The sequence below is a fragment of the Morone saxatilis genome, unplaced genomic scaffold (genome assembly GCF_004916995.1).
Source record: "Morone saxatilis isolate NCDOM2014 unplaced genomic scaffold, NCSU_SB_2.0 Contig8, whole genome shotgun sequence".
Taxonomy (NCBI): Eukaryota; Metazoa; Chordata; class Actinopteri; family Moronidae; genus Morone; species Morone saxatilis.
Window position 1 is genome coordinate 10,953,450 of NW_023340257.1, and position 27,889 is coordinate 10,981,338.

At 41.7% G+C, this 27,889-nt stretch overlaps 1 protein-coding gene across 1 annotated transcript; it reads right to left on the bottom strand.

Annotated features, from left to right (window-relative positions):
• Window positions 1-172: 172 nt before the first annotated feature.
• sphkap (SPHK1 interactor, AKAP domain containing) lies at window positions 173-27,846 on the bottom strand. Its single transcript, XM_035679411.1, has 12 exons — window positions 27,646-27,846; window positions 25,163-25,265; window positions 23,715-23,825; window positions 11,644-11,703; window positions 11,123-11,263; window positions 10,085-10,352; window positions 5,269-8,656; window positions 3,444-3,605; window positions 2,336-2,419; window positions 1,492-1,541; window positions 817-1,001; window positions 173-337 (listed from the first exon to the last, which is right to left on the bottom strand). The coding sequence occupies exons 1-12, from the start codon at window positions 27,678-27,680 to the stop codon at window positions 185-187; spliced, it is 4,740 nt and encodes a 1,579-aa protein (XP_035535304.1). The 5' UTR covers window positions 27,681-27,846; the 3' UTR covers window positions 173-184.
• Between the last annotated feature and the right edge of the window lie 43 nt (window positions 27,847-27,889).

The following is a 27,889-nucleotide window of genomic DNA, read 5'->3' on the forward strand; positions in this document are numbered from 1 at the left end:
ATAGACGGATTGAAGTTTATGAATTTCTCAAGTATGCTAATTCGCGTTGGTCCTTACAGCCAGCAGTAGGAGACACTTGGTGTGATGAGACAGGAAGGGGCAAACAGTTGGGAACATGTTAGAAGTGTGAGTGAATGAGTGAGCGTATGGTTTTTTGTTTGCAGTATGAGGAAGCTAGTCCGCCCTACAGGTTTTCCAACAGCCAATCAAACAGGCTGGACAGAGACCGGCCCTCTTCTTCCTCTTTCTCGTGGAGCTTACAGAACTGAACAACAGCGCTGAACAAGTCTGCAATCCGCCACGCCTTCTGGGACATCAGATGGACCACCCTCTGGAACTGCAAGAAGACACGCGTAATGAATCCAACAAGAATAGATACAATACATGGTCAGCACTTTTCTGACTAATGGAGAATTTTACAGTATAGTTTAATTGTAACTTTTTTAAATGTAAAATAGATTCCCAATATATAACAATTGCTCCCAAAGTGGCTACCATTGGGGACACTGTTAATACACTCTGTATTGTTCATGGAATTTGCACATTTTAGCAACAAGGGGGCAGAAATGTAGAAAATACCTACATATGGTGAGAAATACATCATAGACAGACTTCTGCTACAATATATTTAAATCACAACACTTTTAGACCAACAATAAATACAATAATAAATAAATACATAAAGACTTTAATTATTTTCAGCATCAGTATCTAAAACAAGGTTCTAATAATCTAAGAAAACTACAATCAGCAGAATTTGAGTGAAAACTGAGTCCCCCATGCTTTTATGTTTGTTGATTTGACAGCTATGCCTACCTTTGCGAGCCTCTTCTCTTTGGACTTCCTGAAGTAGAGAGCAGGTAGGCCCAGCTCTGAGGCAGCAATCCACTGCAGGGCCACTCTCAGCTCAGAGTCTACGCACTCAGGCTCAAGATCACAGTTTACCACCAACAGCACTCTGAGGTTGCTACTGCTGCCAGCTGTCCTCACCGAGTTGGTCTCTGAGAAAGATGACAGGGCATATTATAGCAGGAGGGCATCCCTATATTACACACCTTGAATGTTAACTATGTTGTCCTCATATCAAAGCGCTGTAGGACTGCACAAACAATACATTCTTTTCTGTACTTGGACATCAAAAGCCATCATGCCAAACCTCTGCATGCAATCATACAACGTGTTTCATAAAATAGAAATATTCTGGGCTCAGTTTTGCTTTGAGATAATCTTGGTTGGAGTCATTAAACAAAGATGAACTTTGCGTGGATACACTTCTGGATCTATGGGCCCTTTTTAATTATTGATGACCATCCTTATTTCAGAGAGGAGAATTATATTCAAGCACATGCATTTGAGAGATTAATCACACGGACCCAGCACATACTGTACCTCGGGTCACTCAAGAGCTCTTGGTGAGTAGAGAGAAGCTGACAACGGTGGTGAATAATTAAAAAGTTGATAACATTGAGATGACTCCATCACTACACTTACCAAAGACATTCTCCTTGGTTCCTGCCAGATGGCCTTTCTCTGTTTCCTCGCTGAGGAAAAAAATATACCAATTCAAAGTTACGGCAACATACAGTATCACTTCAAGAACTAGTTCCATATTTTGGGAAATACACTTATTTCTTGGCAAGGAGGCCAAGAATTAGATGAGAACTGTTAAGTCTGGACAGTAAATATCAAACGATTGCCAACAGCTGGTTAGCTTAGTTTAGCATACAGGCTGGCAAATGAAGGTAACTACTAGCATGAGTCTGTCTAAAGGTAATAAAACCTGCCTACCAGGGCCTCAAACAAAAGATACGTCTTGTTTGTGTAATCAGTCGAAAACCAAAATGTAAAATTATACATTGCGGTTTTATGGGGAGTTTTGTGCCTGACTACTTCATCTAACTTCATCTTAACGTGAATAAGCGCATTTCAAGTGTCTATTACCATTTTCTACTCCTTTCATTTAAGGTATATTACACTGTTAATCTGAATGTGTTTTAAACTTTACAGTTGAGATAGCTATAGAGATATAGAGAATAAAAGAAATGCAGCAGAAAGGCTTTTATGTCTATTAAACAGAACATTATTGTCTGTGCTAGAATGACAAAGGAATACGCAATTAGCTATAATCTGTCATTTGCATGAGTGTTAGTCCGTTAGCCTGTCAGAGTCACATGTCACCATGTCACGACTGCTGCGCTCTGGGTAAGAAAATGAGAAAAAGCAATATACTATCTGGAGAGCTTCAGTTGTGTTAGAAAAAAAATGTCATTATGGGCATCAGAGTGACACATTAATGAGAAATATTTCAGCACCAGCGTGTGACACTGACAGTTACCTGATTACAGTGCTCTGAGTGGGCACATCAGAAAAAGCATCCAGGTCTGCCAGGCCTAGGCTGGATGCACTGCTGGTCCCGTTCCTGTTAACCAATAAAAACAAGAGATAGCGTCATCTGTACGTTGTCTCAAGACATCCGACATGATCGCTGACTTGTGAAGAGAACAAAAACCAGGCGCAGCGATGCAGGTCATGTTGTTCATTAGCTGGTGATTAACATATAAATAGCAGCTGCAGCAGGATCGGATGCTCAAGGTGGGAGAGCTGGTGATTGTGGTCCAGCAGCAAGCCTGTCTGAATATGAAGATGAGGAGATTTGGAGGTAGTTTAGGCAAGTAGGGTGGACAGGCAGGGCTGGAAGCCATGCCCTTGTGTCACAACATGGATTAGGAATGAGGTGGAGTTAAAGTAAGCAGGTAGATGGAGAGGTTGCAAGGAGCAGCAAGTGTTATGGTGGTGCAGTTCACTTGTAGTTAATTAAGCAAAAAGCAAGTATCCTATATCATTGCCAGTCTGAACATATGGAGCCTTCCATCTCTCTATTCAGCATATATCAATAAAGTAAATGCATTTAAATATGCAGTTTATAATGTTTACTTCAGTGTTTGTAACATCATTTGGTCCATAAACACAGCATACAAGTTGTTTTTAAAGACAAAGTGAAAGAAGGGCATTTCTACTGTGAACTTATTTCAACTAGCAAGCACAGAGCAGTGACTCCAGGCTATTTGGTAAAAGTTGAAAACGTTGGTGTGGTTGGCTAAAAGGAATGAGAATTTGATGAAGCAGAGAATGGGGTAGCAAATGTTCTGAACTAGAGGCTTTTGATGTGAGAGGTCACAGCGCTGTGCTGCTGCAGCCTACTACTGCAGATAGTTGTGCGTGGGGTGCAGGCAGGATCTAGCCCTGTATGCGAGCTATGGAGAGGGCTTTGTGGAGCGAGCTCTCTGCCATATACTGCCTTAGCAGGCGTGGATATTGCAGCAGCAAGAAGTAAATTGGCATTGGCACAGGAGAGCACAAGTGTCAGTAGCAATGGGCCAATGGGAGTGGGGTGAGGGTGGGAGTAGCGTTTGGAGCGGTATCAAGGAGCAACGGTTACTGACCCCTCGCTCAGCTGGATAAAACTACTGGTCTCCTCGTGGGGGTCATCCTCAGGGGTTATATGGGACCAGCTCCCCATGCTCTCTTCACTGCTAGCACTCATAGAACGCTTGTCCCTCTTCACTACTGCAGCCACCGCCCCAGCTGGCCTGTCCCTCTCACTGCTGGGGAGAGCAAACCGCAAGATGGAGGGAATGACCCACGACTAGTTGTGCACAGTGTCTGCTGCAATGTGTGGTTATTTTGGCTGTTTTCCCAGTTGTTCATATGTTCCTCTGTTCACTAATAATGTAAACATTTAGTTTCATTAAAACTACAATGCATTTTAAAAGACAGTTATGTGACAGTGAATGCTTTAAAAAAATTGACAAAATCTACAGTAATTCTACAAATGACAAGCTATTTGAAACTTAAAATAACTATGCGCCACATAAACAGAAAACTAATTCCTTTCAATATCTTTAATGCATCAGCAAACTGCATTCCTCAGGGGCACTGTTAGATTTTTAGTGTTTTTCAGGAAACTGATTCAATTAAATCATAATCAGATGATTGAGGCCTGCCATCCTCTACAATTCCATAGGGAAATCAGGTTTTATTGACGAGGCGAGTGATTGAGTTCCACTCTAACACAAGGGACAAACAGATGCACTCCACTCGTTTCTGGATTGCATGTTTTGTCAAGTGAAAAGGAGCGTGTATTGTGCCTCTCCTGTGGTCCGGGAGCCTTTCAGCTGTTTACTTCTCATTATTTACTTCTCACTATCGAACAAGTTTTAATCTGAGCATCTAAATTTCTCAGTAAAAGACAAACAGACCACAACTAAACCTCCACATCTGGATATTATATTCTTACTTAGCTCTACATATCCCTCTCTTGCACATTATCAGCTCTTTCCACTTATACATTTTCACAAGGTTCATTTGACTCCACACTGAGACTATGACTATGAACCGCTCCCGTGTTCATTACCCCCAGAATATCCACTAAAATGTCTTCTGGGAGAGTTTACGCTCTACTGCCTTCTCTGAAAGGCCCCTCAGACACTTAGAATTGGAGTGAATCTTGCCACCTTGCTGTGTTCTAGTCTTTGTAAAATGTCAATCTGGTTCGAATAAGACATGTAAGACTGACCATGTCTAATACTCTAATAATCAGAAGGACTACATACCCTTATTACAAATGAATTGACCTTATATAAACACCATTCAAGAGCTAACCTGCTGCCAAGCACCTTCTCTCAAGCAAGCTTCAATCTAATGTCATTATTATTTGTGTCAATTATTTGTGTCAATATAATCTAAATACCTATGAGTGTCTTGTGGTTTTAGTGTGTTAGCCAAGTGTGAGTGCAGCTTGTACTGATCAAGGTGAGTTGAACATCCCCGCAGTGGAATAAAAGATGAAGCCACTAAAAGCTTTCTGCACACACAGTACATCACCCAGACAGTGTAAGTCAGAGCCTAGCCAAAGGTTTGTCAAACCTCACACACTGCTAAAATAAATTAGTTTTCCCAGTGAATCCTGTGCCTGCCATTGCCTTTGATCAAACTAAAGTAAAAAATAGCTTTGGTATGCTTGGACAGTTGTAGGGTTGGGATTTCATTTGTTTAGTGCTGATTTTCTTTGGCAGCGTTTATAGTTTACCCTGCAAAAACCAGAAAGATTCTTCATTTCTCACTCTCACTCTCACTCTTGTCAGACAGATTCATCTCTACTTTTCTTATCTACAGTATCATGATTCTGCTGCTTGGCTTTAAAAAACTTTCTGTCTGAAAGGGGTTAGGGTGACTTATACAAATAAGGCCTGTGAGCAGTGCTAATACCTGCTGCCGTTGGCTGTAGCCCTCTCTGTACGTTTGATAGCTGACACGTCTGTGGGTGTTTCCTGAGGTCCTCCTCCTGTCCTTTCAGGGTTTAAAGGAGTCTCTTCATCCCTCTGATCTCCCTCAATGTGGATCAGTGGCACATCTCTGGGGCCCCTCATGCGGGGTGCACTGCTGTCACTAGACACAGACCCTACGCCAGTACAAGTTTGCTCCTGGCTGGACCTACTTCGACCACAGCTTAGATGAGATTGTTTGAACCCCCTCCTCCTTTCACCAACAGGCATGTGCGGCTGTGGGAGTGACCCAGATGTGCCCCCAGCTACATCTTGTTGGCCTCCCAGTGCAGACTTGCCAATATCTACAATGTCAGCTGCCAGGCGATTGGCAAACTGCTGCACATGGGGCTGGTAGTCCCCTCCAGCCTCCAGCTCAATACTGTCCTCTGGATCAGCAATGATCTTGTTCTTTCTCATCAAAGACTCAATCGAGCTCGACCAGGTCTCATGAATCAGCATATCAGTAATCTGGTCAGTCTTACCCCTTTGATAGAGGCAGGAGTCTGACTTACACAGTCCCGTGGCTGACACTGAGTTGGTGGGAAAGATATTCAGTGTATCTCCATGAACATTACGGGCAAATCCGTCAAAAGAGTTGGCCTTAATGGGTGAGTTGACAGTCAGTCGCGAGTCTGAGGAGCGGCGGTCTGGGACAGAGGACTGTCGTATACAGAAGGGTGTTCTAGGAGAAGGGGGGAACAGGCTGTTACTCCACTCTTTAGTCTTGGCAATGCCATACTCTTTGTTTTCCTTATCCATGTCCCGAAGCATAAACCTATAGAACTCCTCTGTGATGCTCTCTGTGCTAGACTGTTTGGACAGACAAGATGAGGTCCTGACATTAAGGTGACCATTTTTCTTTGATGCAGCCTGTTGCACAGCTGCAGCCAGGATGCTGCTGGCATTTTTTCCTGCGTAGTAGTCTAGCAGAAGGTCAAAGCCCCTGCCCTCAGTCTCCATCTGGTTTACCATGAACCGTGAGAATTCATCTGTGATGCTCTCACAGCTGGACTGCTTAGAAATTGAGCTACCACGACTCAGGTTCTGACCTAACCGACTGCCGGGCCCCAGGGTGTTGGGTGTGCCTGAAGGGTCTGCATCTTCTTCTGGAATACTCTCATAACTAGATGCCTTTCCACGACTCCACCTCTCACACTGCAACCTGCTGCGTGGCTGGCCTGGTTTGGAGGTATCCACCACATTAAGCTCAGGACAATTCATGATCCTGGCTGTGACTTCAGAGGCAAAGAGGGCAAACGGGTCCTGTGGTTCATCAGGGTTGACTGATTCGTCCACTACCCGGTTCACCAGCCGCTCCATCAGTTCTGGTTGCTCCTCCGTTTTCCTCTTAATCTCACTGAGGCGTGGTGCCCGATGTTTCTTGGAGGCAGCATTGGTGCTCTGACCCTCTTTCCTCCTGAGGACTGTGCGGCAAGCAGGAATCAAGTAAGCTTCTGGCCCTTCGGTAGACATCCCTTTTAGCGCACAGAACCAAGGTTGTTTCCCAGTGGAGTTCTCTAGGCAGATAGCTGCTAGTTCTGTGGCCATGGACACCACTGTAGCAGCCAAATCATCAGCATAGCAAGTAATAGGTGTTCTGGACTCTGAGTCCATTCTTAAATAGAGAAGAGAACTGCACGAGTTCAGGGAGGACTGGGGTGTGAGGGAGGCCTGTCTGCTGTCACTGCCTGTGACTAGACGTCCCCTCTTCTCTGTACTATAAATTGGGATTTCACTCCAAGGTTCTCTGATGGCACCGCTGCTCTGCTGGATCTGCTGGTGGTCAAAGAAGTCCTTGGTAGGCAAGGAGGTGGATTTAGAGTGACTTTGTCTGCATGATGACTGCTGTTGCTCTTTGCTGTGTGCTATGGAGGAAGATGCAATGAGATCACTTTCCTCAAGCACATATTTCTCCTTCAGCCCAGGAGCAATGGTAAGCTTATCTGTGCAGTGTGGCATGCTGCTGTGGTTCTCACTATTAGTGTACTGGCTATGGCCAACTAAGCACTGTAATTGACTTAATGGATCCTTGCTCTCCTTGGTGGTAGCAGGCTCCATAGCACAAGTATCACCTTCTTGTGTTTCAAATGACCCTTGGTCACATCCAGAGACGTGACTGATTTTCTTCTGTGTCAGGCAAAGGATATCAAACAGCAAATTGTTTACACTGTCCTGTAGAAAAACCTGGAGATTTGGTGCATCCTTTCCAGTTCCCTCCAGTTCTCTTTTCTTTTTTGCTTTTTCTAAAGCATGCTTGAATAGGCTGTCTGCCACCTCATTTATTAATTCATCCATCTCTCTTTCATCCATGTAGGTTTTTTTCGGACAAGTAATGCCATCTACAATCTTATTATGTGTGGCCTCCAGCAGGTGGGCTACACTCCTGTAGCCTTGTGGCTGAGTCAGCACCTCAGCTGCTTCCCTGTGTAGGACCTCAGCAATGTTGGCACGAAACGCTTCAACACTGGTACCCTCTGCCACACTGCAGTGCAGCGTGAAGGCTGTGGAGGCCTCAGCAGCAGACATCAGACCACGGGATGCTGTGAAGGCTTCAGCTGAATCTGCATCAGAATCGCCACACTCCCCTGCCTCCTCTGTTAGCTCCACAGCTGCTACAGCACCAGCTACTTGAGCCATGCCACACATGGCTGAGGAAAAGGAGTAGTCACCTCTCTCCTCTGCCTCCTGCAGCTCTTCCTCTGTTTCTTCCTCTGAAGCTGATTCCATGGCAATCTGTTCTGTCAGCTGTGGGGCAGTAATGGTGCCAATGACACTGGCAGCACAGGCCAAAGCCACCTCTACATGTTTGGATGGGTGTCCGCCATTGTGATGGGGAATGTGGGCCTGTGTCCCATTCTCTGGCATATCTCTGGCTTTGGCATTGATATCCTGGTCAGGCACATGAGACACCTGGGTCTCGGGCCATTCTACTGCTCCGTCAGAACTGTCTGGGCTTTGAACTATAACAATCTTGGGGAGTTCAAAAGAGCAGGTGCGCTGTTGGGAAGGCTCTCTGGTCTTTGAATGACCAGTGGAGTTGGAAGGATGGCTAGAGAGGGACACACTCACAGCTGCCTCAGAGACAAAGGTGGTTTCATCTTGAGAGAGGCGTATGAAGGCATCTTGCAGTACTGACTCAGCCAGATTGGTGGCGTAGTGACCAGCTGATTGCTTAGTGCGGAGGCTTGCTGGCTGATGGCCGTCCTTTGTCACCTCAGCATCCTCCCTGTTCTGATGATGGGCCAGCTGTCCCCTCTGACATGCAAGTCTGACACAGTGTTTCTGTGCAACCTCTACCAAGCTCTCTGCCAAGTCACCACTCTCTGGTTCTGTGAAGAGACAGGGAAAAACAGAGAAAGCAAATGAAAAATGTCCACACTGATTAGAAAGCAGCTCTATCAGTCTCCAAAGTGTCACAACAAGCGTAGAATATTACCCTGTTTACTCCTCACTGAATATTGGAGCTTGTTTATGTCTTGTTTGTCCCATTCAATTTCCCCCTGGACAAAATTCCAAGAATTATTTCCATTTAACACATTTCATTCGTCATTGGGGTAACACAATGGCAATAATTATATACTTCTCTCTTGTGTTATACATTCTCAGTAAGTATAGAAATGTTTCAGTGCTTGCTACACAGCTGCCTCTGTAATTTCTCTGCAAAACCAGGAGGAAATACAGAGTTTAGTCTACTCAATATGCTGTATGCTTGTTTTTTTAAGCCTGATATCTGCTCAAATATGACTAGAGTCAAGTTTACATGTGTTCCAGTTTGATAGAAATAATGTCAGAATAGTTGACATATTCTGTCCACACGGTATTTCATTGCATCTTACTTTGCAATTAAAGTATTTAGCTGGGTTTTAAATGTATTCAGTAACTATGCAAGATAAGAAGTGTAGTAAGATTACGATCACTTAAGGAGGAGGAAGGAACTGAACAAAGTTTTATACACAGATGCGGATCATGGTGGTTGCACTTGATGGACTTGAGAAGTGTTTGAGCTTTTAAAGCTTGCCTTAAAACCATCATTAATCTTCTATCTATGTTTCTGTCTGTTTCCTTATTGCTCAAGAAATGTGTTTTGGAACATCCACTTCATGCTGTATAGTATGTGGTTAAAATTTTCTCTAGGGTTTTGAATGGACAGCATGCTGACTCAAGCTGTGAGTAAATGCAAATGTATCACAGGAACACTGTGAGGCTGTTCAGGCTGTATAGTGCAGATGTGGGATGAAATCTTTAACCCTGTGTTACTGCACACTGGGTCATACAAAGGACAGACTGGGCTTACAGCAAGTATGATTAATTCAATGACAGATTAAATCCACATTTATATGAATGCTTAGCATGCATAAATACGTACAAAACTCAATGCATAAATGTTCCATTTTTTCTTGGAACTATGACAAAACACAACAGTAGGAATTTATCCAGATTAAATCATGACTTTTGAAAATTAAAAATCTGGGTCCTAATATCAACAAAACACACAGTGATAAACAACCGTGTGATACATTTGTTATTTTCTTTTTGTTTAAGTGCAGTGGTTCAAGAGAAAATAGCCAAGATATTCATCAATGCAAAAATATTGAGAAACCCAGTTCGATCAACACTAAAAACAAATAATTTGTTCATTGGCCTTACTTTCCACCGGCTTTCATCCAACCCTGCTTAAAGCTTTTTGAGATATCCTTCGAACTAACACATAAAACAAGGCCCAAACCAAAACCTCTAGTGGAGGTAAAGAGGCTCACCATTTCTGAAGCCATCATCCTCACTGTCATCCCCAAGGTGTTCTGAAGCAGTCAGGAAGTCTTCTTCTATGGACGAGATGGAGCGATTGGTGTCGTCATCGACACGTTGCCCTGCTGCACGGCCCTGCTGGAGCTGTCGCTCCTTTCCCCACTGCAGACCAATCAGGAACTTGTTGATATCAAAGATGATGCTGCTTGGTTGGGTGGAGCGTATTTGCCCTGAACACTGAACCAGGCACACACCTGTACTTCTCTGCTGCTGCCCGCCCTGAATGGAACATATACAGATACCTATTATACATGCACATACAGAGACACATAAACATGCCCACATCATGTATATACAAAGTTCTACATGCATACATGCACATACTGAAACCACACAAAGGTATACACCAATCATCTGTAAACACATAGTGGACAACACATACACTGAGTCACACATTTTGAGATAGAATATTATAAAATTCAGACTCTGTGAGTTTTTGTAGCTCTAATGCATGTTTTTCTTGCTTTAATTCGATATACTATTAACTCACTGGACCTGTTCATGCAAGTTTAATCGTCTGTGTAGGCTCCTCAGGCTGTGTATTGATTCGAACAGTGGTTTTATACAGTGATGTATTTGGCGGGTCAATGGCTGTAAGGAAACATCTTATTTAAAGATAAATACAAATAAAAGCAGAAAGAGAAACTTGTTAGCCGGTATAGTTTGTGTGTTCAAAGTATTCTAAGTCCATTGTTCTTCACCTGCAAGTGTTATTTTCTGTACATCCAGAAATTGGCTTTCTGTCTAACAGTACTTCTATGCCTCAGGAGATGAGGAAAATGCTTTTATTGGAGTGAAAGAGAGAATTACTAGATTAAATGAATGCACTATCTCTCTTGTGGATTTTTCCGAGCACGAAAGGTTCAAATCTAATCACACAAAATTGTGGTACAAAGGAACAGCTTGCACTCTCTGACTCGCACTCTAGGCCAGTTAATTCAAAGGCTGAACATACTTGCAAGGATTTGAAGACATCACTACTTACTCACCTGAGAGGGGGAGTGTGGGTGTGTTTGGCAAGTGTCTGAGGCTTCTAGGCCACCGAGCAGTAGGATCTCATTTTCTTTCGGCTGGTGGACAGTCAGTAATTCAACAAGCTTTGGCAGGTCTGGAGACACCGATGCCAGTTTCTGCAGGAGATATGCAGACACAATGGTAGATGATTAAACAATTTCAAGCAACTTCAAAACTGAGCATGTGTTCGCTGTGGTTAAAACTTAAAGACACATAATTATAAAAATCCTTCCTGTGAGAAGTCTTAAGCCCTGTGGAATGATTATTGATCGCCCACCGCTGCCACCACCAGCTGCAGAATGCTGCAAAATCTGCATATTATCTAAACAAATCAACCCTCTAATTCTGGGTAATGATTTTGAATCCATGGCAACTGAGCCAGTGTTTTTATGTGAAATACAATAAACAGAGTTCCTGGGAGATGAAAAGTGGGCGGGAAAGAAAAAGGGGCTCACGCAGGAGGCAAAGAATGAGTGTAGATGAGGATTTTGCTCACCTTGATGCTTCTGTCATCACGACAGTCCGTTTTCTGAGGATCCAAATTTACAAAACAGACCTGAGAGAGACAAAAAGAGAAAGCCAAAACATTAGAGTGACAGTGTGACTGGGAAGATTTTACCACAAAAGCTGAGAAGAAGTAGAGTACAAGTGTCCCAGATGTCAGATGTGAGAGTGCTGTTAATGGCAAAGTTACTACATTGCCTTTCCCACTGCCATTTCTTTGTCACAAATCCTACAAACCAGACAAGAGGATGGGCTTTCTCTAAGTGCCCCACCATTTAAAAACTAGCTGTCTGTCGTGTCTGAGTAACCACTGTAAGCCACTGTCTCTCACTGGCAGAGCCCTTTCTAAGAAGACCTTGTCTCTCAGGGACTGTTAGCACCAAGTGTAAATCAGCAATCATTCTCTCTCTCTCTCTCTCCCCTTTTCTTTTCCTCTGTCTCCACTCATTCACTGCGCTTCTATCACACTCTCTGCCTCCTCCTCTTCCCATCTCACCCACCTTCGCCTCTGGCTGCAGGTTTAATGGTGTGTGATGGAGTCCTCGTGTCAGTGCTGGGAGTCTGGGACAGTCTGCCTGCTGCTGTTTGAATCTCCAGCACACAGCCTCTGATCTAAGTTGGCATGGCCAAGTTAGTCCTGTGTGTCTAAATGGATAAAGCACGTCACCAACCGCATGTGTATGTGCAGAGCACTGTGAGGCGCTTTTTGAGAAGTGACAGTGTCTGTCTCAGTCACAAACACATACATTTCTATATATGTCTAAATGCTATTGCGCTTGTCACTACTAATCAAACCCAGTCTTAATATGACTCACTGAGGCAGTCTCGATCTTTTTTTAATGCAAAACACACACACACACACACACACACACACACACAGGTGGGATCCTGCTGGCTCTCTTTTACCTCTGCCATCTCCACATCAGCTCTGCCTGCTGCTACCTTGCCCACTTTCTCTCCTCCCTAGACTATGCAAAAAATATATATAGTTTCAAATAATCACATCTTGACACACATCACGGTTTGAAATAATTTCTCTTGAACTGTCAGAGGTGCGTGATTCCTTTTGCTAGGCATCCAAACAGCCTCAGTGCTCTGAGACAGCATATATTTTCCATGATTTTCATCTTCTTTCCATTTATCTGTCTTGTATTCAATGGGACTTATTCCCAGAAAGTCAAGTCAATAGTATAGAATCCAGCAAAATGATCATGTCATGATCAAAATCATGTCATGTTGTCAAGTGAAGCAAAAATTGTTGCAATAAATAGGTCAACATAGTAATGCGTTTATACTGGATGCATAAATAAGGTTCTAATTCTACTACACTGTGTATATAGTATGGGTTTGCTTCATCAAAGTAAAAGCTAATACTAAGAAGGAACATTACCAGGGAACAACAAAAACTGTCTGCAAAGCCAGATCAGATGAGCCAAAATGTCCTTCAGATGAAGCGGTAATGCGACACATTCAGAACAGGCCAATTTCCCCCCCTCACCTCCAATCTGGTATCCTCCAGTCAAACATAATATTTTCCAAACTATTAAGTCTTATGTGATGAAAATTGCAGCTTGAAAATGGAGTCAGTCAAGTATAAAAAATGTGAAGTCAATGACAGCTGACGAGAGAATATTTGAAAAGGTTTTCCTTTGTCGCCCTGATCAAGCCAAGCATGTGTGGTCCTTTTCTCTCCTCTGCCCTTCATGGACTGCGTGTGTCACCTATAACGTTTATCTGAATACCAAGAGGTTTGCTCCTTTGTTAACTTTCCCTCAAAATAACAGTAATCTACTCACTGAGGAGTTTGTTCATTTGCTTGTCTGTTGTTCAGATCAGTTGAGTGAGAATGAGTGTGAGAAGGACCATTTTGTCATAGCTTTTAAATGTCAGTGACATACATACAGGACCCGAGATTAGCCATCTCATTTACTGAAACCAAAGATAATAGCTTGATTTTGCCACCTGCTGACCCTCGTTTCATAAGAATATGCCCTTTATATTCTGTTTTTAGTAATTCTGCAGAGTACTTACACACTATTGTTTTTGTTGCAGATAATATGCATGGGTATGCAGATATGTGCCCTTTATAGAAGTGTGAATGTGCTATATGAACAAAGAACCACCTCTTGGCCTTTCCTCTACATAATATTATAATAATTAAATGCATGAACAAGCAATAGCCTACAGTTGTAATTTGGTATCTTACTCCATTTTCAACTTCTACCCATATCACAACATGTATATAAGAGGTTTGGTGTCCTTGCTCAGGAGCTCCTCGGCACTATTCACTTGTACGGATATTGGAAATCATCCCAGAAAAGCAGCGACAACACCATCCCCTGCCTGCCAACACATCGCCTGCGGATAACACACAGTTTAAGGGAAAGTGAGGCGAGTGATCCGCGATTTTAACCTTGAGAAGGGTTAAGGCAATTTAACCCCATCAGACGTGAGAGCCAAGAGGCAGTTGTTCTAAATTTGGGAGGCAGAGGACCATCTAGTCATCTCTGTGTCCATGTGTGAGACGAGCCCAGGGACACGCTCTGATTCTATCAGTTTTTCACAGACACACTGGACGACACAGGCTTGCGTCGGCCTGTCTCTAAAGGACTGACCACGTAAACAACAGTTGAGCAATATAAAGATGGAGAGAGGGAATGAAATAGAGGGACAGGGAGGGCTAAAGTAATGGTTTGATGTGTGGATGGAAGCTTATCGTGATAGACTTGAATAAGAACTTGAATAGTGCTCTGGATGAAAAGAGATAGTCGGAACTGGTTTTCTTCCTTTCGTTTTTGGTTTAGACAACTAAAAATTGTGCAAAATCAAATAATCAGATATCAAATCAAATCAAATATGTGTAACATCTATCCAACCACAGCCTCACTATAACTTTCCACAGCAGTACAAGATCATGATACATTTTAATCAGTTTGAAGCCAATTATCAGTAGAATGAAGCATCTAGGTTGCAGCACAGATCTCGGTGTCTCTCCACATTTTCTTGCTTCACTAGGTGCTCAGCCCCATGTAAATCTACAGCTGTGCTCAACATCAGCCCAGCCAACCAAAGTGAAACTCAGGGTGACTCTGACCACCTGTGATGGGCTGCTACGACCAAACTGGACAGTAATAACACTTACAGGAGGCAAATCTAGAAGCATCCTCAGAGGCAACTGGCATCAGTGGAATAGAGCATATTTTAGTTTCACCTTCACCAAACGTTAATGATTGAGTCTGAATGTCTGCAAGCTAACTAATGAAGGGCATCTTGACATGTAGGTCCCTTAGTGTTTTTGTTTTCTACACATAAAAATAATCCCAAATTCTGTCCTTACAATGTTATTACTGATTTTAATTAAATATGTTGATTCCTGACCAACCCCGCCTCAAGGTCCACTTACTATCTTACATGCTTTCCACCACATGTATGTGGGTTTTCATCAGTAGATGGAGTTGGCTCAGTTGTCACAAAGGTACATGTGAGCTCACTAGCTGTTGGACTGTTTATCTGATACAGTTGAAAGCTCCAGAAAACCGTAGGTTGAGTTGCAAGTGGTCCTATAAAGGGCATGAATGAAATCATAAGACGTAACTGAATCTATCATGGTTATCATGTCTATCTATGACAACTCAGCAATAGCTGAGATAGCAGGTATCACTCCTCTATTTTGAGATTGTAGAAAGGCACATTGTGTCTGTAGATAATCCACGATTACGACAAAATTCATGTTAAATCAACACCTACATTGACCTACATTGTAATCTTTGTGCTTTGTGCTAATTTTCAGAGTTCTTTCTCCCCTATTGTATAATATTTAAAACATGCTTTTGTCAATTCATGCTGTATAATTCTAACCTTGTGAGGTAGCTGGACTTGCAATATCAAAAACAATAATGAGATCATGTGGGAATCAATCTTGCCAGGCTTCTAGCTATGTGCCTTTATCTGAACCACAGTGGTTCAGACCAGTCGGCATCCTCTGAGGAACTACAGCACGAGCTATGAGCATAGTTTAATACCAGGTGTGTGTTACAACGTCTGAGAGAAGTGCTCCAAAACAAAGAGTTGCTGCTAGCATCAGTTATATCAGAACTTGAGAGTATTTCTTCATTATAGGGAGAGCAAATAACAGAGCTGAAGTCTTTTCTCGATGGAAAAGATGTGTTTGCTCTTCTCAGACTGACTTCAGTAAGACTATGACTACATTATGTGTTGTTTGTTCGTGATAGACAGATGGCCTATCCAATCACCTGCCAAGTATTGTTTTGACAGTGCCTGCCCTTTACCTTAAAAACTGAATGCCAGTATTCTGTCATTTAGCTTCAGGAAACATTATGTCAGCATTATGACATTAACAGGTAAACTCAGCTACAGTATGTTGGGTTACTGTTGTTGGCACAGTATTTGTTATATATTGTTTAATACAATATTATGTGCATAGACGTGGTCGATATAGAAAACCATTACAAACATTTTAGTCCCCTTTGTCCATCAAAGCTTCATTCCTCCGCAGCGCCCTCCCCTTCTCTGCTCACTACTCTGATTCTCCCACACACAGCTGCTGCTCTCGGTCCTTCTGTCTCTCGTTTTTTTCTTTAACCGTGGCTCTTTTTTTTTTTTCTTGCTCTTTTTCGTGACTTGAAACACAGAAGAAGTTTGTTATACCGCATATTTAGTCTTTCATATGCTATATGCTTGTTTTGTGTGTGGTGATTCTCCTTAAAAGCAACAATAAAATATGGGGCATTTTTAGTTAAATTGCCATTCCCCACAGCCCTTGAGAGACTCCACTGGTGCTGCATGGAAAATGTCCCTAAGGCCGCCACCAACACGGGTTCATTATCACTCTGAGGTCACAAAACGAAACAAAGCTTGTAAAGCGTTTTGACTTATCTCAGTGGCTGGCAACTTTAATGATAATCCCTTTTGAGATTAATTTAATTCAAATGAAGTTTGGGGGGAAACAACATTAAGGCTCAGTGACTCTGCCATATTAATTTTGTGATGCGACCCATAAGCAACGCAGTGCTGGTGTAGAGACCAGACAGGCATGCTGATGTCACATACTGGTGACTATAAACAGCCTTATTTTGTGTTCATGAATGATAAAATGCATAATATCAGCTGTTCACAAAGCATAGCAGAAAAACACCATATGATGACATTTCACAAGCTAAACATTGAGGTTGTCCAGGCTTTTTACCTCTGACTGAGCTGCTTCCTATTTATCTGGTATTCTGCTTCAAGTATTTTAAAAAAATTGTAGGATGTACCATCCTGGGATACAGATGTATACTTTATAAATGGCTGTGCTTTTCTACTGCTGAAAGAAACAGGACATATGCAGTGTTATGAGTAATGAATATCAGACAAACACACACACACAATTAGTGTTTGGCTGTGAGTTGCTTGGCTTGGGGCCCCGGGCTAAAGAGAACATCAAAAAGCTGATGCTTTCCTGGTTCTTCTAAAGACATGAATAGTATGGATATGTTATGGAAAATGTTAAAAACAGGGCATATATAGTATAATTGGTTGGTGTATAAAAATGTCCCTGTGGGTCTGCAAATGTAGTCAGTAATTATGGACAGGAACATGTTAATAGGCTCACACAAGAGAACAAAAAGCTATAATGGACTCAAAAAGAGATTATGAATGCAGTAGTCGATACTCAGTAGCTTCAGTGTCTTGGAAATGTATGAATTTTGAAGTGTTGCTTTCACATTTGGAGAAGTGTAAAGATGTGTTTTTCACAATGTTTTTTATGCTACTGTGAGTGTTATCAGAATATTTTTTGTTTTATCTTCAGAGGAGAGTGCATAAGAAATAAGATGTCTTTGTTCAAAGAATAACATCAAATCAATGTTTTATTACGCTACTTTATTGATCCTGGTCCAATTTTAGTGTTCATTGCAACATGAGTTATGTCCACTTGACCTCCAAAACTCTGTGATAAATCTACGATGTGCCCTAAGACATGCTGACCCACCCAACCACCACATATATTTGCAAACTTGCACTTGCCAGATGGTTAAAATGCATACCATACAAAAGCAATATCTCTGGTTCTATTCCAGCTAGGGACCTTTGGTGTCTATATGCATCCTTAAATCCTGAAACTGAAAGGCACCAAATTCTACTTTATAGATCTTTATATAAGAGTGATATTATCCCTACAATGTTACTGTTCCAAAATAAATTCGCATGTACAGTATATAAAATATCTCAAATTGAATTGGTTGGAATATAGATGCACAGCTCATTTGTGTTACATAACAAGACCAGAAGATTCATATGGCACTTGCTGCACTATTGACTCATCTACAGACTCCCTGTTTTTACATATTTTCGTCTTAATAACAGATATTCACTTTTAATAACACAGAATAACTAATAGTATGTAGGTATTTAGAGGACAGGTCTAATTTTTAGAGAATAACCCTGCACCAAAGACAGTAGTTTTTCATAATGTCAGATGGACAGTCTGAAGTAAAAGTAAAGGTTTAGGTTCGGTTAAAGTTTAGAAGAAAAAGAAGGTTTGCCTTCCTGCTCTGATCCTGCTGTAAGTCAGCGCTCCTGCCACGGCTGATGGCATATTTATTCTGTTCTCCCTCTCTCTGGACGGGGAAGGGACAGGTCAGGATACAACACACTACCCAAGTGTGAAGTGTTTGAATCCAGTGATGAATGGATCACTCTCTTCCATGGACTACAAGTTCAAAGCAGGAAGACAGATAGCCAGAGGAATGGACAGTGTTTTTTGTTCTGCATTTGAAAAATGTGGCACAACTGCTAGCATGAAGTTTAAATCTAGATAGAATATCAAACTGTATATGCTGTGTATGCTAAATTTGCTCTACCCCATTTAATTTCAGCAAGTTTTTACGAGATGTCTGGTTTCTTTTTTATAGGATTGTTTCTTTTTCTATTCAGAACTATGTTTTATCTTAATATGTATTCTCACTCAAGTTAAATACACAGATCAATACAAGGTAATACAACATGTAAAGAGATTATTAACTATTCGCCTCGCAAAGAAAAAAATGGTGCCGTCTTCCTCTTCAGAATGCTCACCCTGTCAAATCTCTCAGGGGTGTGATGAAATTCAGTGTGACTATCACAGCAACATGACACTTCTCTGTGACTTCATGCATTAAAACATGAGTGAGTGATCAAAGGTGACAACATGATGCAGCCAGAGGTGGATGATAGAGCGACACGCAGAGAAAGAAAAATCCAAAGCTCTTATCTTTTACTTAGCTCACAGTTTTTGGCCTTCCGCGCTCATATTTTGAACTTCTCCTGAATACGGTGATTGAAATGAGAGAGTTGTCATCTGCAACTACATCCCTAGATGACACTAGACACTGGTCCTTTAAAGCTAAAAAAAGGCAACAAAGCAAACAAACAAATCCCTCTCTTCATTACCCTGTAGTCTGCCTTTCTGCATCGCTCTGCACTGACTGAGTATCCCGTGCTAGTATCGTGTGGTTTTGTGGCTTCCTCTCTTGTTGGGTTTGAATCAGCGTACGTTGTCTCACCCTCTTCTCTTTCACTTCTTTCTATCTGTTTTCCGCATTCTGCCTACTCTCTGCCTCCCAATTGCCTCCCTGTACAGTTCAGGCCAGGACAGAAGATTTTATTTCTCACGCAGTGTGATCAATTGTAAGCTCCCGTTTGATTGATTTGCTGCGTAAAAAAAAACACGGAGAAGCCGAAAGGAGAATTGAGTCAGAGGAGCAATCTGTCACGTCAAAGTCTGAGAGCGATGCTGCGGGAAGACAGGCTTCATCTGTTCACACTCGCATTAAAGCTCCCTCTTTTTTTTCATAGGAAACAGACAAACTAAAGGAAACAAACAACCATTGTCATGTTTAAACAAAAACTGTGAAGATGAAGCTGCTTTGTTTTTAAATTTCACAAAAGAACAATGAAGATAAAACTGTAGGCATAATCCCAAACTCAGGTAGGAGCTTGATGAGAAGCGGCCTGCTCTGCAGAGACAAGGACAGCACAAGGGATGCTTTTTTTTTTAAGTTGGCAGCTATCACAAATACAGTAACACTCCAAGTAAAAAAAGATGAGAAGGAAAAGAATCATGGTGCAATGCATAAATCTACTTCACAGGACTCTATCAGCGGGGCAAGTTGGGCTGATGTACAGACCATCTGCCCTCCACTAAACTTTCATGAACGAGTACAGTATTGCCAATATACTGGAAGCTGAAATGAGATATAAAACAATTCTGAAAAAAAATCTCTGATAAAACTAACGTGCAGTTGTTTGAGTCCTGTGTACGACTTGTCCTAGATAGTACAGCTGGTGTCTGGGGGTTTCAGGAACATTTAATTCAGCATGCGGCTGCTCACACTTACAAAGTGTGACATGAGTGTGAGAGAACGCTGCTCTTTGCTAAATTACTGCTATTCCTGTTACATTGGCAATGATTATCAAGCACTTGAGGCATGTTTTATGTGAGTATATGGGGAAAAAAATGTCAAAACACTGTGTTAATGGCATTTATTCTGCATGAAATGGACCAGCTACAGTGCATGATGGAGGAATTATAAATTAAAAGTGACTCTTGCTCAAGTAATGATTGTGTGGCAGTTCAATGGCAATCATCTAGAGAAGGCTTGAAAATCTTGTTATGGTTGTTGACTGTGTTTAATCACCCCTTTGTTATTTATTATTAATTCTTGATGTTGACTACGCATTAAAACCTATGGAAGGAGCACTAAAACGAGACCAATAGTCTACAGCCATTCTAACATTGACGTAGCGGTGCTTTGAACTAAATGCTAACATGCTTAGCAGGTATAATGTTTATCATGTTCACCGTCCAAGTTTAGGGAGTTAGCATGTTAACATTTGCTACTCAGCTCTAAGCACAAAGTACAGCTATATTGATGGGAAGGTGATTGGATTTGCAGATGTTTGCTCATAAGAGATCATCAAATTGAAATTTTGAACTGTTGATGGCAATAGATTAAAAGTTTAGTGGTCATCAAAGTTAGTACAATTCATCATGAGGGGACCATGAATGACCATGGCAATCCATCCAGTAGTAGTTGAGAGGTTGCCACCCATAGAGTTAAAAATCTGATTTTAGTCTAAACTGTAGAGAAACTCATTATCACAACTTGTTTCAGCGTCTCTCTGTGGGGAGGTTTCTTTAAGGACTAGACTTCATCCAGATCTGTGAGACTGATCCCACTGCTCTTGCAATTAAACCTGGATCACTAAGATGAGGCTCTGATCAGTGAGGTGTAGGTCATGGCTCAAAGATAGTGCTGCTCAGAGTCTGGAGGTATAATTTCAGAAAAGAAAAACCCAAGAAATGGCAAAGAGGGAAGCATAGGAGATATTTGGCAGCTAAAGGTGAGAAAACTGATTTCACCCCTGAGGGGATGAAACTCAGATTTATTATTAGGCTATCACTGAATTGAGGGAGAATATGACATCCATCTTCAGAAACTACAGTTCAGATGATGTTATTAGAGAGAACAGATTATGCATTCCAGGTACTTTATTTAATGAGGCCCACCTACAGTAGGAGTCTTGAACCAAATCTCATCTTCCATGAAATATTACTTGATGCAGTGCCTTTTAATTTAGTGTTTAGTGCAGTGTATAGTCCATGCCTGTATTAAAATCCAACTGATACGCTTTAAAAATCAAATGGTTGTTTCCCTCCCAACCACAGAATGCCTTCGAGCCAGACGGATGTAAATCCTGAATGCAATTCATGTTTAACTTGCAATCTCAAATGAATGACTGATCAAAGGTGACATATCAGAATTGGGTGACAGAGAGGATTAAGCATGCCTGTCCTCTACAGCTAAAAGCCTTTCTCTTTTTTGTTTTCTCTCTCGATGGCTTTTCCAAAGTCCAACGTCCTTGTCTAAACAATGTCCTTAGTTATCCAAACAAATAATGTGCCCAGAATATCCTCGCTAAACATCACATTATATTACAAGTCTACCATATTGTGTATAACTATAAGAAAAGAGTAATTTGTGTTCACACTTATCACTGTTCTTTCCCTTTCTAATGTCATTTCTTATATCTTATAACTAGTATGTTATCTTTGGTGTTGTGTCATTTCCCACTATTCAAAACGTTGCATATGCCTTATTACTGTAAATGTGGCGATACGTAACACCATTTAAAGGATGGAAATGTGAAATGATGCTGTAGGCTTGTGGAGTTTTGGCCACTTGAGTAAATCAGTGTTCATAAAGAGTGAAAACACCATGATTAAAAACTATATATAGCAACTTAATGCTCAGTAGCTGGAATCATACAATCTGATTACAGGATGTAAAAGCGTCTTCCTCTCCATGTCAGCTCAAATAACAATCCTAATTTTTCCATGGTGTTTCAAGATTTCTATTTCTGCTGAATCTATCCCAGCATGCACTTACCAGAAGGCAAAGAAAATGGCTTGTTTAGAACCACTTAAATGTACTAAACAAACAACTGTGTACAGTTGTGTAATTTTGTGGCCAAAGCCAATTCATTCCACATGTCCACATGTCCACATGCCTGGACTGACGCTGTCATGCAGAGAGTCCAGGAAGTAGACAGGTGGAGGACTGAAGTCCAGCAAGAGTGTAGTTCTCCTAATCCGAGGAGAGTCAAACTACTGAAATCTTTAAGAGACTGTGTTACAGCAGAGATGACCAATATATGATAGGTTTTTTATTTGCAGTCACAGAGTGTGATAAAATCAACAAAACAGATGCATTTTTACTCTACAAAACCATCTGTCTTTAATAAATTGCCTGCTGAGACTAAATTGAGCTTCAATCTTACAGCAGAATGAAATTGCAGAACTCATAACATCTACTTAAAGAAAATCTGCTGGTATATTTCAAGCAGCACAGTGATTATGAAATTGTATTCCGTTCATAGATGCAAAAATAAATGTTCTTTTCCAACTCATTTTCAAGAATACAAATACAAGAGAAGTAATTCTTTCATTCACAGAACACATGGCTCTCAGCGAGTGGAAAAATGATTACAGAGTTCAGCACCAGCATCAGCTGACAACATTAGAAGTAACATTGTTTATAGATTAATTAATTCATAGTTCTTTAAAGTCCCCTTCCAATCAATCAATCTACCAATCTTCCTTATTTTAAGAGGCGAGGTGAGTATGATTTGTGATGTTACAAATAATTTAAAAATCAAACCTAGTTCAGTATGCAACTTATACAAGTGTGATGTAGAAACTTGAACCCACCAGCGCACATGCACTGAGAATGGACTTTACAGTGAAGTAGGAGACATCTTGTGTCCAGCAAGAAAACTTTAGAAATCAACAACATTAGCATATTTATAGATTCTGTAATTTTTAATGAAGTAGTAGGATTAGATGCCTTTTTAAAGATTTTAATGTGGAAATTATACCTTTTATCAGACACACATTATTGTTCGAAGGAGACTTATTTGTATATATGTCTTAATACATATATGGGGGTGGAATATCTAAGGTGATATATCTCTTCCTGCCATCAAACCCATGAGCAAGACTAATTTCATACAAGGCTGAAAAGCAGTGCTTCACTGCTCTCTTTGGTTATCAAGAGTCTTGATAAGGACAAAATGCATGTTAATTGAGTGCATGTTGTTTGATTTTTAGGGAAAAGATAACAATATCTGACAGTTGCACTACTTAGTAATGCAAGTACATCCTTCGCAATAGCCTAAATCAAGTCCATTTTCACAAGAAATAAGAAGTGACACATCAAACCTTAAAAACAAGAACTCTCTACTAAACAGAAGCAAGGGAGGACTAGCAACCTGCTGCAAAAACTTTTTTTCCACCATCTCCATGCCCACGGGCCACTCAAGAGGAAGCAGGTTGAGGAGAGTGCAGTTTTTTCAATGTCATCTCACATCACTTCTGTGTTTAAATTCAAACCGTTACTCGCTGTCATTTGAGGCCCACAAACATGCCTCCTGCAGCTTTAAAACTCCACACAAGAGATGACTTGGTTCATCTTTGTTGCCAAAAGGGTGCATGTGTTTCATCATCCACAGTATGCTACTCACCACGGTGCAGCTGCCCTCCGCGTCGTCGTCCAGCAGGCCCAGTCTGCACAGAGTTTTCTCATTCCTCAGCCAGTACTCCGACGAGTCCAGCACACTGTTGCTGCACAGCACCTGCAGCACACAGATAAACCCTGCTCAGGTACAGCAGCGGCACCGAAATCACACCACGCAGAGACACACATGGAGCATATGACTCTGCACACACCATATGAGTCACACATTCGCTTTTATCTGCCAGTCTCTGTTTTCCCCCCTTTGGTTGTTGGGATCAATTGACCTTTCTCTAGGACCTTTATGTCAGGATAAGTGTCCGCGGCACATGATCAATAACCTGTCAGCTAACCAGTCACTGCACAGTAAATACACTACATTTATAGTTTCCCACCTGGGGGGACATTTTAATGAAGCCTTTAGGATGAAAGCTATAGTCATAGAGCTGCCTCTGTCAGTGACAGACAAGAGTCTTTGTCCTACTGATTGATGTGCTCATTTATTGTAAACTACTGATTTTTCAGTTTTAATAACCACACAAATACAATCCCAATTTATTTACAAGGGTGAAGTCAAAGATTCCCATGATGCTTATCACAGTGCAAGGGTTTGACCTTATGGTATATTTATATTTATTTCTAACACAAGAAGAAAAACCTACATTTTAAATATTCTGCGCCACCATTCTACAGGCAAGATTAAAATCACATGCTATAAATATAATAATATAAAATATAATTACTTTGACATATGACAGATACTACGCATGTGTTGTTCATTCTCACTGTGTATTTTTAGTGACAAATCACGCACCCCCAGGAATAGGCCATCTGTGCAGGCCCTCGGCCAGGTAAAGGTGACGTAGAATCAGCTGATCTCACTGAGAGCGATCATATCAAAGGTTGCTGCCGCAGGTCAGCGGAGCACGAGGCCCAATTATAAGTAAGACATCACCTTGTGTCTCTACAGGACACTCGAGTGGAAGAAGTCAGTTAAGACTAATTAGGAACACAAACCAGCGTGTTCACCTGCACGTCGTACACATACAAGTAAGGGACATACACAAACAGACCTACACAAAGGAAATTCAATCTAGCCTCCACCTCAGCCCACTGTTCTGGACTATTTCCCCTGCTGTCTCTCCGGCACTGGGAGATGATAAATCTACTGGGCTGACCTGAGGGCCTGGCTGTTCCCTCTTATTACACAACCCCTGGGTGTCACCGGCACCCCAGAGGAGGAAATGAAAATCTCTTGCACTGCTGGAAACACACAAACAGATAACAGGGGAGACAGATATGATGGACAGGTGCGCAGGCACATGAACAGAGAAAAAGACAACAAAAATAAGACGTGGTTGACAAGCGACCATACAGCAGACAGAGGGACACACAGGCAGATAGGTGTACACTTCCATCCCAACACAAGCACACGGGACACAGCTCTGTTTCTTTTACCTTCTTGCAGGCGCTGATGGATGAGGCCACGGTGCTGTCTGTGCTGCCTCCCTCCAACTCGACAGACTCTGAGCCTTCAAACATGGCAGACGACTGGAAGTTACTGCAAGGCAAAAAGGGCACGGAGTTGACTTTGTCAAAGCAAGTTCTTGTCAAGTGCTCAACACCTCGCTTTATAAAAAACAGTCTGGGATCAGTAAGGATGGCTTATTGCCGCTCTCTGACTGGACAAGCCCATTGCCTGTCACATTTGTTCATACCGTACAGCTGTGGCATAAATTAACCAGACAGATACTGTTGGACAGGAGAGTCATTACAATATTCTGGGCTGAATACTTAATTCCTTCACCTAGATCATTCCCAGTCTAGCAAAGACGGGGTCAGGACAGCTGCTAATGCCCCAGTTTGCACTTAAGAGAATGTCCCAGTTTAGGGCCAGCCAAGGTGACATATCCCATCATTTATTGAAGAGTGCAAAGAGTTTTAGGTGTTGGTCTGTGGATGTCAAGACCTTTCTTATCACAATATTATTCATGAGAAACCACTGTAGCCCCTGCTAAAAAGTTTCTTTAGGGATTTCAGTGATGTCGCCTCTCTCCACATGGAGGCAAAGCCAACTGCACATTGGAGCCATTAGTGAATGGGGTTTCAAAAGGGTTTGAGAGACTGCAGCAAGTCTCCAGTTTCTGTATATCAAGCACATACTATTATGCAACTAAGCTTTAAAGTGTCAGAAATTCATGGTCACTTTGCCAAATCATGAAATTTGATGGCAAAAGAGGATTATAATGGGACAAACACAACACGTGACCTTCATTTGGTGCATGAGACAAAATTATTTAACTATCTGTAGCGACGGGAATGCTGTCGGACTAAGGCAAACCAAAACACAACACAGCAAACTAAAAAATCCCAGGAAGGCGTCATTATCCTCCGTGCATGCTTTCACTGAGATAAGCCAAATCGAAGCTTATCTGGAATGGCATTAATGAGGATCAATTTGGAAAATAAAGAGGCTCGGGATGCATATTTAAATAGGAGAAGCTGTTTTTTTTCCTGTAATCCACATATTTCAAAGCAAATTAAAAGTGTTTCATTTTGAAAGCCCCCGAGGGATCACACAACTGTATCTATTTGCAGTTAATGAACATGCCTGATGTAAATAATTGTGTCACAGGAAACGGGAGTTTACTGTAAATAGCCGGACACACTGACAAAAAAAAGAAAAAAAAGATGGTGTACTGGAGATAAGTGGATATGATGTGCCTTAAATAGGCTGCTGTATGTGTGAGGCACACATCAAAACACCCAATCCAAAACACACACACACACACACACACACACACACACACACACACACTGATTCTGCAGTGAATGTTGGATGTTGGATGCATGCAGAAAATGGGAAGCTAATGACACTCTAGACTGCTTTGAATGTGTCGTTCACGCAAATGTTGATAGATTTTCGCAGAAAATCTGAAGGGGGATCCATTTGTTACGCACGACCTGCTTTCTAATCTTTACGCTTAACGACCTTTCCATCACGACACGGTGATGATTGACAGGCTGCTCTCGTGCTCCCGGGGCCCCGGGTACCCAGCAGACATCAACCTGATGTGAAGACACAATTAACCCCTGAAATGTCTCGCCTTCAAGGGCAACCTTCAGTCCGCTGTTGTAATTTATTGCGGAAGCCTGTGTGGCTCCGGATTTCAGACTTCAGAGGCCATTAGGGCACAAAAAGGCAACTTTTGGCGAATTTCACTGCTTTGGACATTCAGCTCCACAGAATAACCAATGTGGTAAGTTTAGGTGCTGAAGACTGCAGAAACCTTTTATTTCACCTCTAATTTTGACGATTACCCTCAAAGAAAAACAGACATAGGACTGAAAATTATTTTAAAAAAAAACACATTTAAGAGTAAAAATTTAACATTTCTATTTTGAACTTTTCCTATTGCCACGCATTTCTATAAGTCAGGCCAGGCAAGCTGAAGCCTCTTGCACTGGCAGTCTGCTGTGACAGAGGCTTCACTGCATCACTCGTGGATTTTTGGTGCGCTTTTCCAACACTACGCAAACTGACACACTTTGGCACGATAAAAAAAAAAAAAAAAGGGTTATTAATATAGAGTTTGTTATTATATCACTACACTTGGATTCAATACAACATAGAATACATGCATATACACCTAACACTCACTTGTCAGTGTCAATGCTTTTGTAAAAAAGAACTAAAATACTATATAATTTTTAGAAGGGTGCTACAAATATTAGAGAAACTCCATTTGTGAGATATTGTAGGAACATATCAGAATGGCACCATAGATTCAACAAAAGCACCATTTAGTAGATGTTCACTGCTGAAAATCAGACACACCGTTTAAGTGCCTATAGAGACATTATGTTGATTATGTTTGGGAATATGCGCCGGTGCTTATCGATATTATTTCTTTATCCCGGGATAATAAGCAGTCTCTTACCTCGGCGTTTTCAGAAGGCACTTTGCGCCAGCCATTCTGTCCACAAAAAGAAAAAACCAAACTGTCCTCAACCGGTGGGATTATTTCCTCTGTGGGGGCAGGGGGACAGAGAGAGAGAGGTACAGCGGAGTGCCTCGACGCGTAATTGTCCCCGGGACACTTTCCGATCCAGATGCGCATCCCCGACTGTGCACTGAAGGAATTCCAGACTGCCTCGCTGTGACTGGAGGAGGACTGTGGTAAA

Coding starts and splice junctions, on each gene's coding strand:
- sphkap (XM_035679411.1), bottom strand. CDS start 27,680: ATGGCTGGCGCAAAGTGCCTTCTGAAAACGCCGAG. Junction 25,266..27,645: donor TGCCTTCTGAAAACGCCGAG/GTAAGAGACTGC, acceptor TTTGCCTTGCAG/TAACTTCCAGTCGTCTGCCA. Junction 11,704..23,714: donor CGGAGGGCAGCTGCACCGTG/GTGAGTAGCATA, acceptor TGTCTCTCTCAG/GTCTGTTTTGTAAATTTGGA.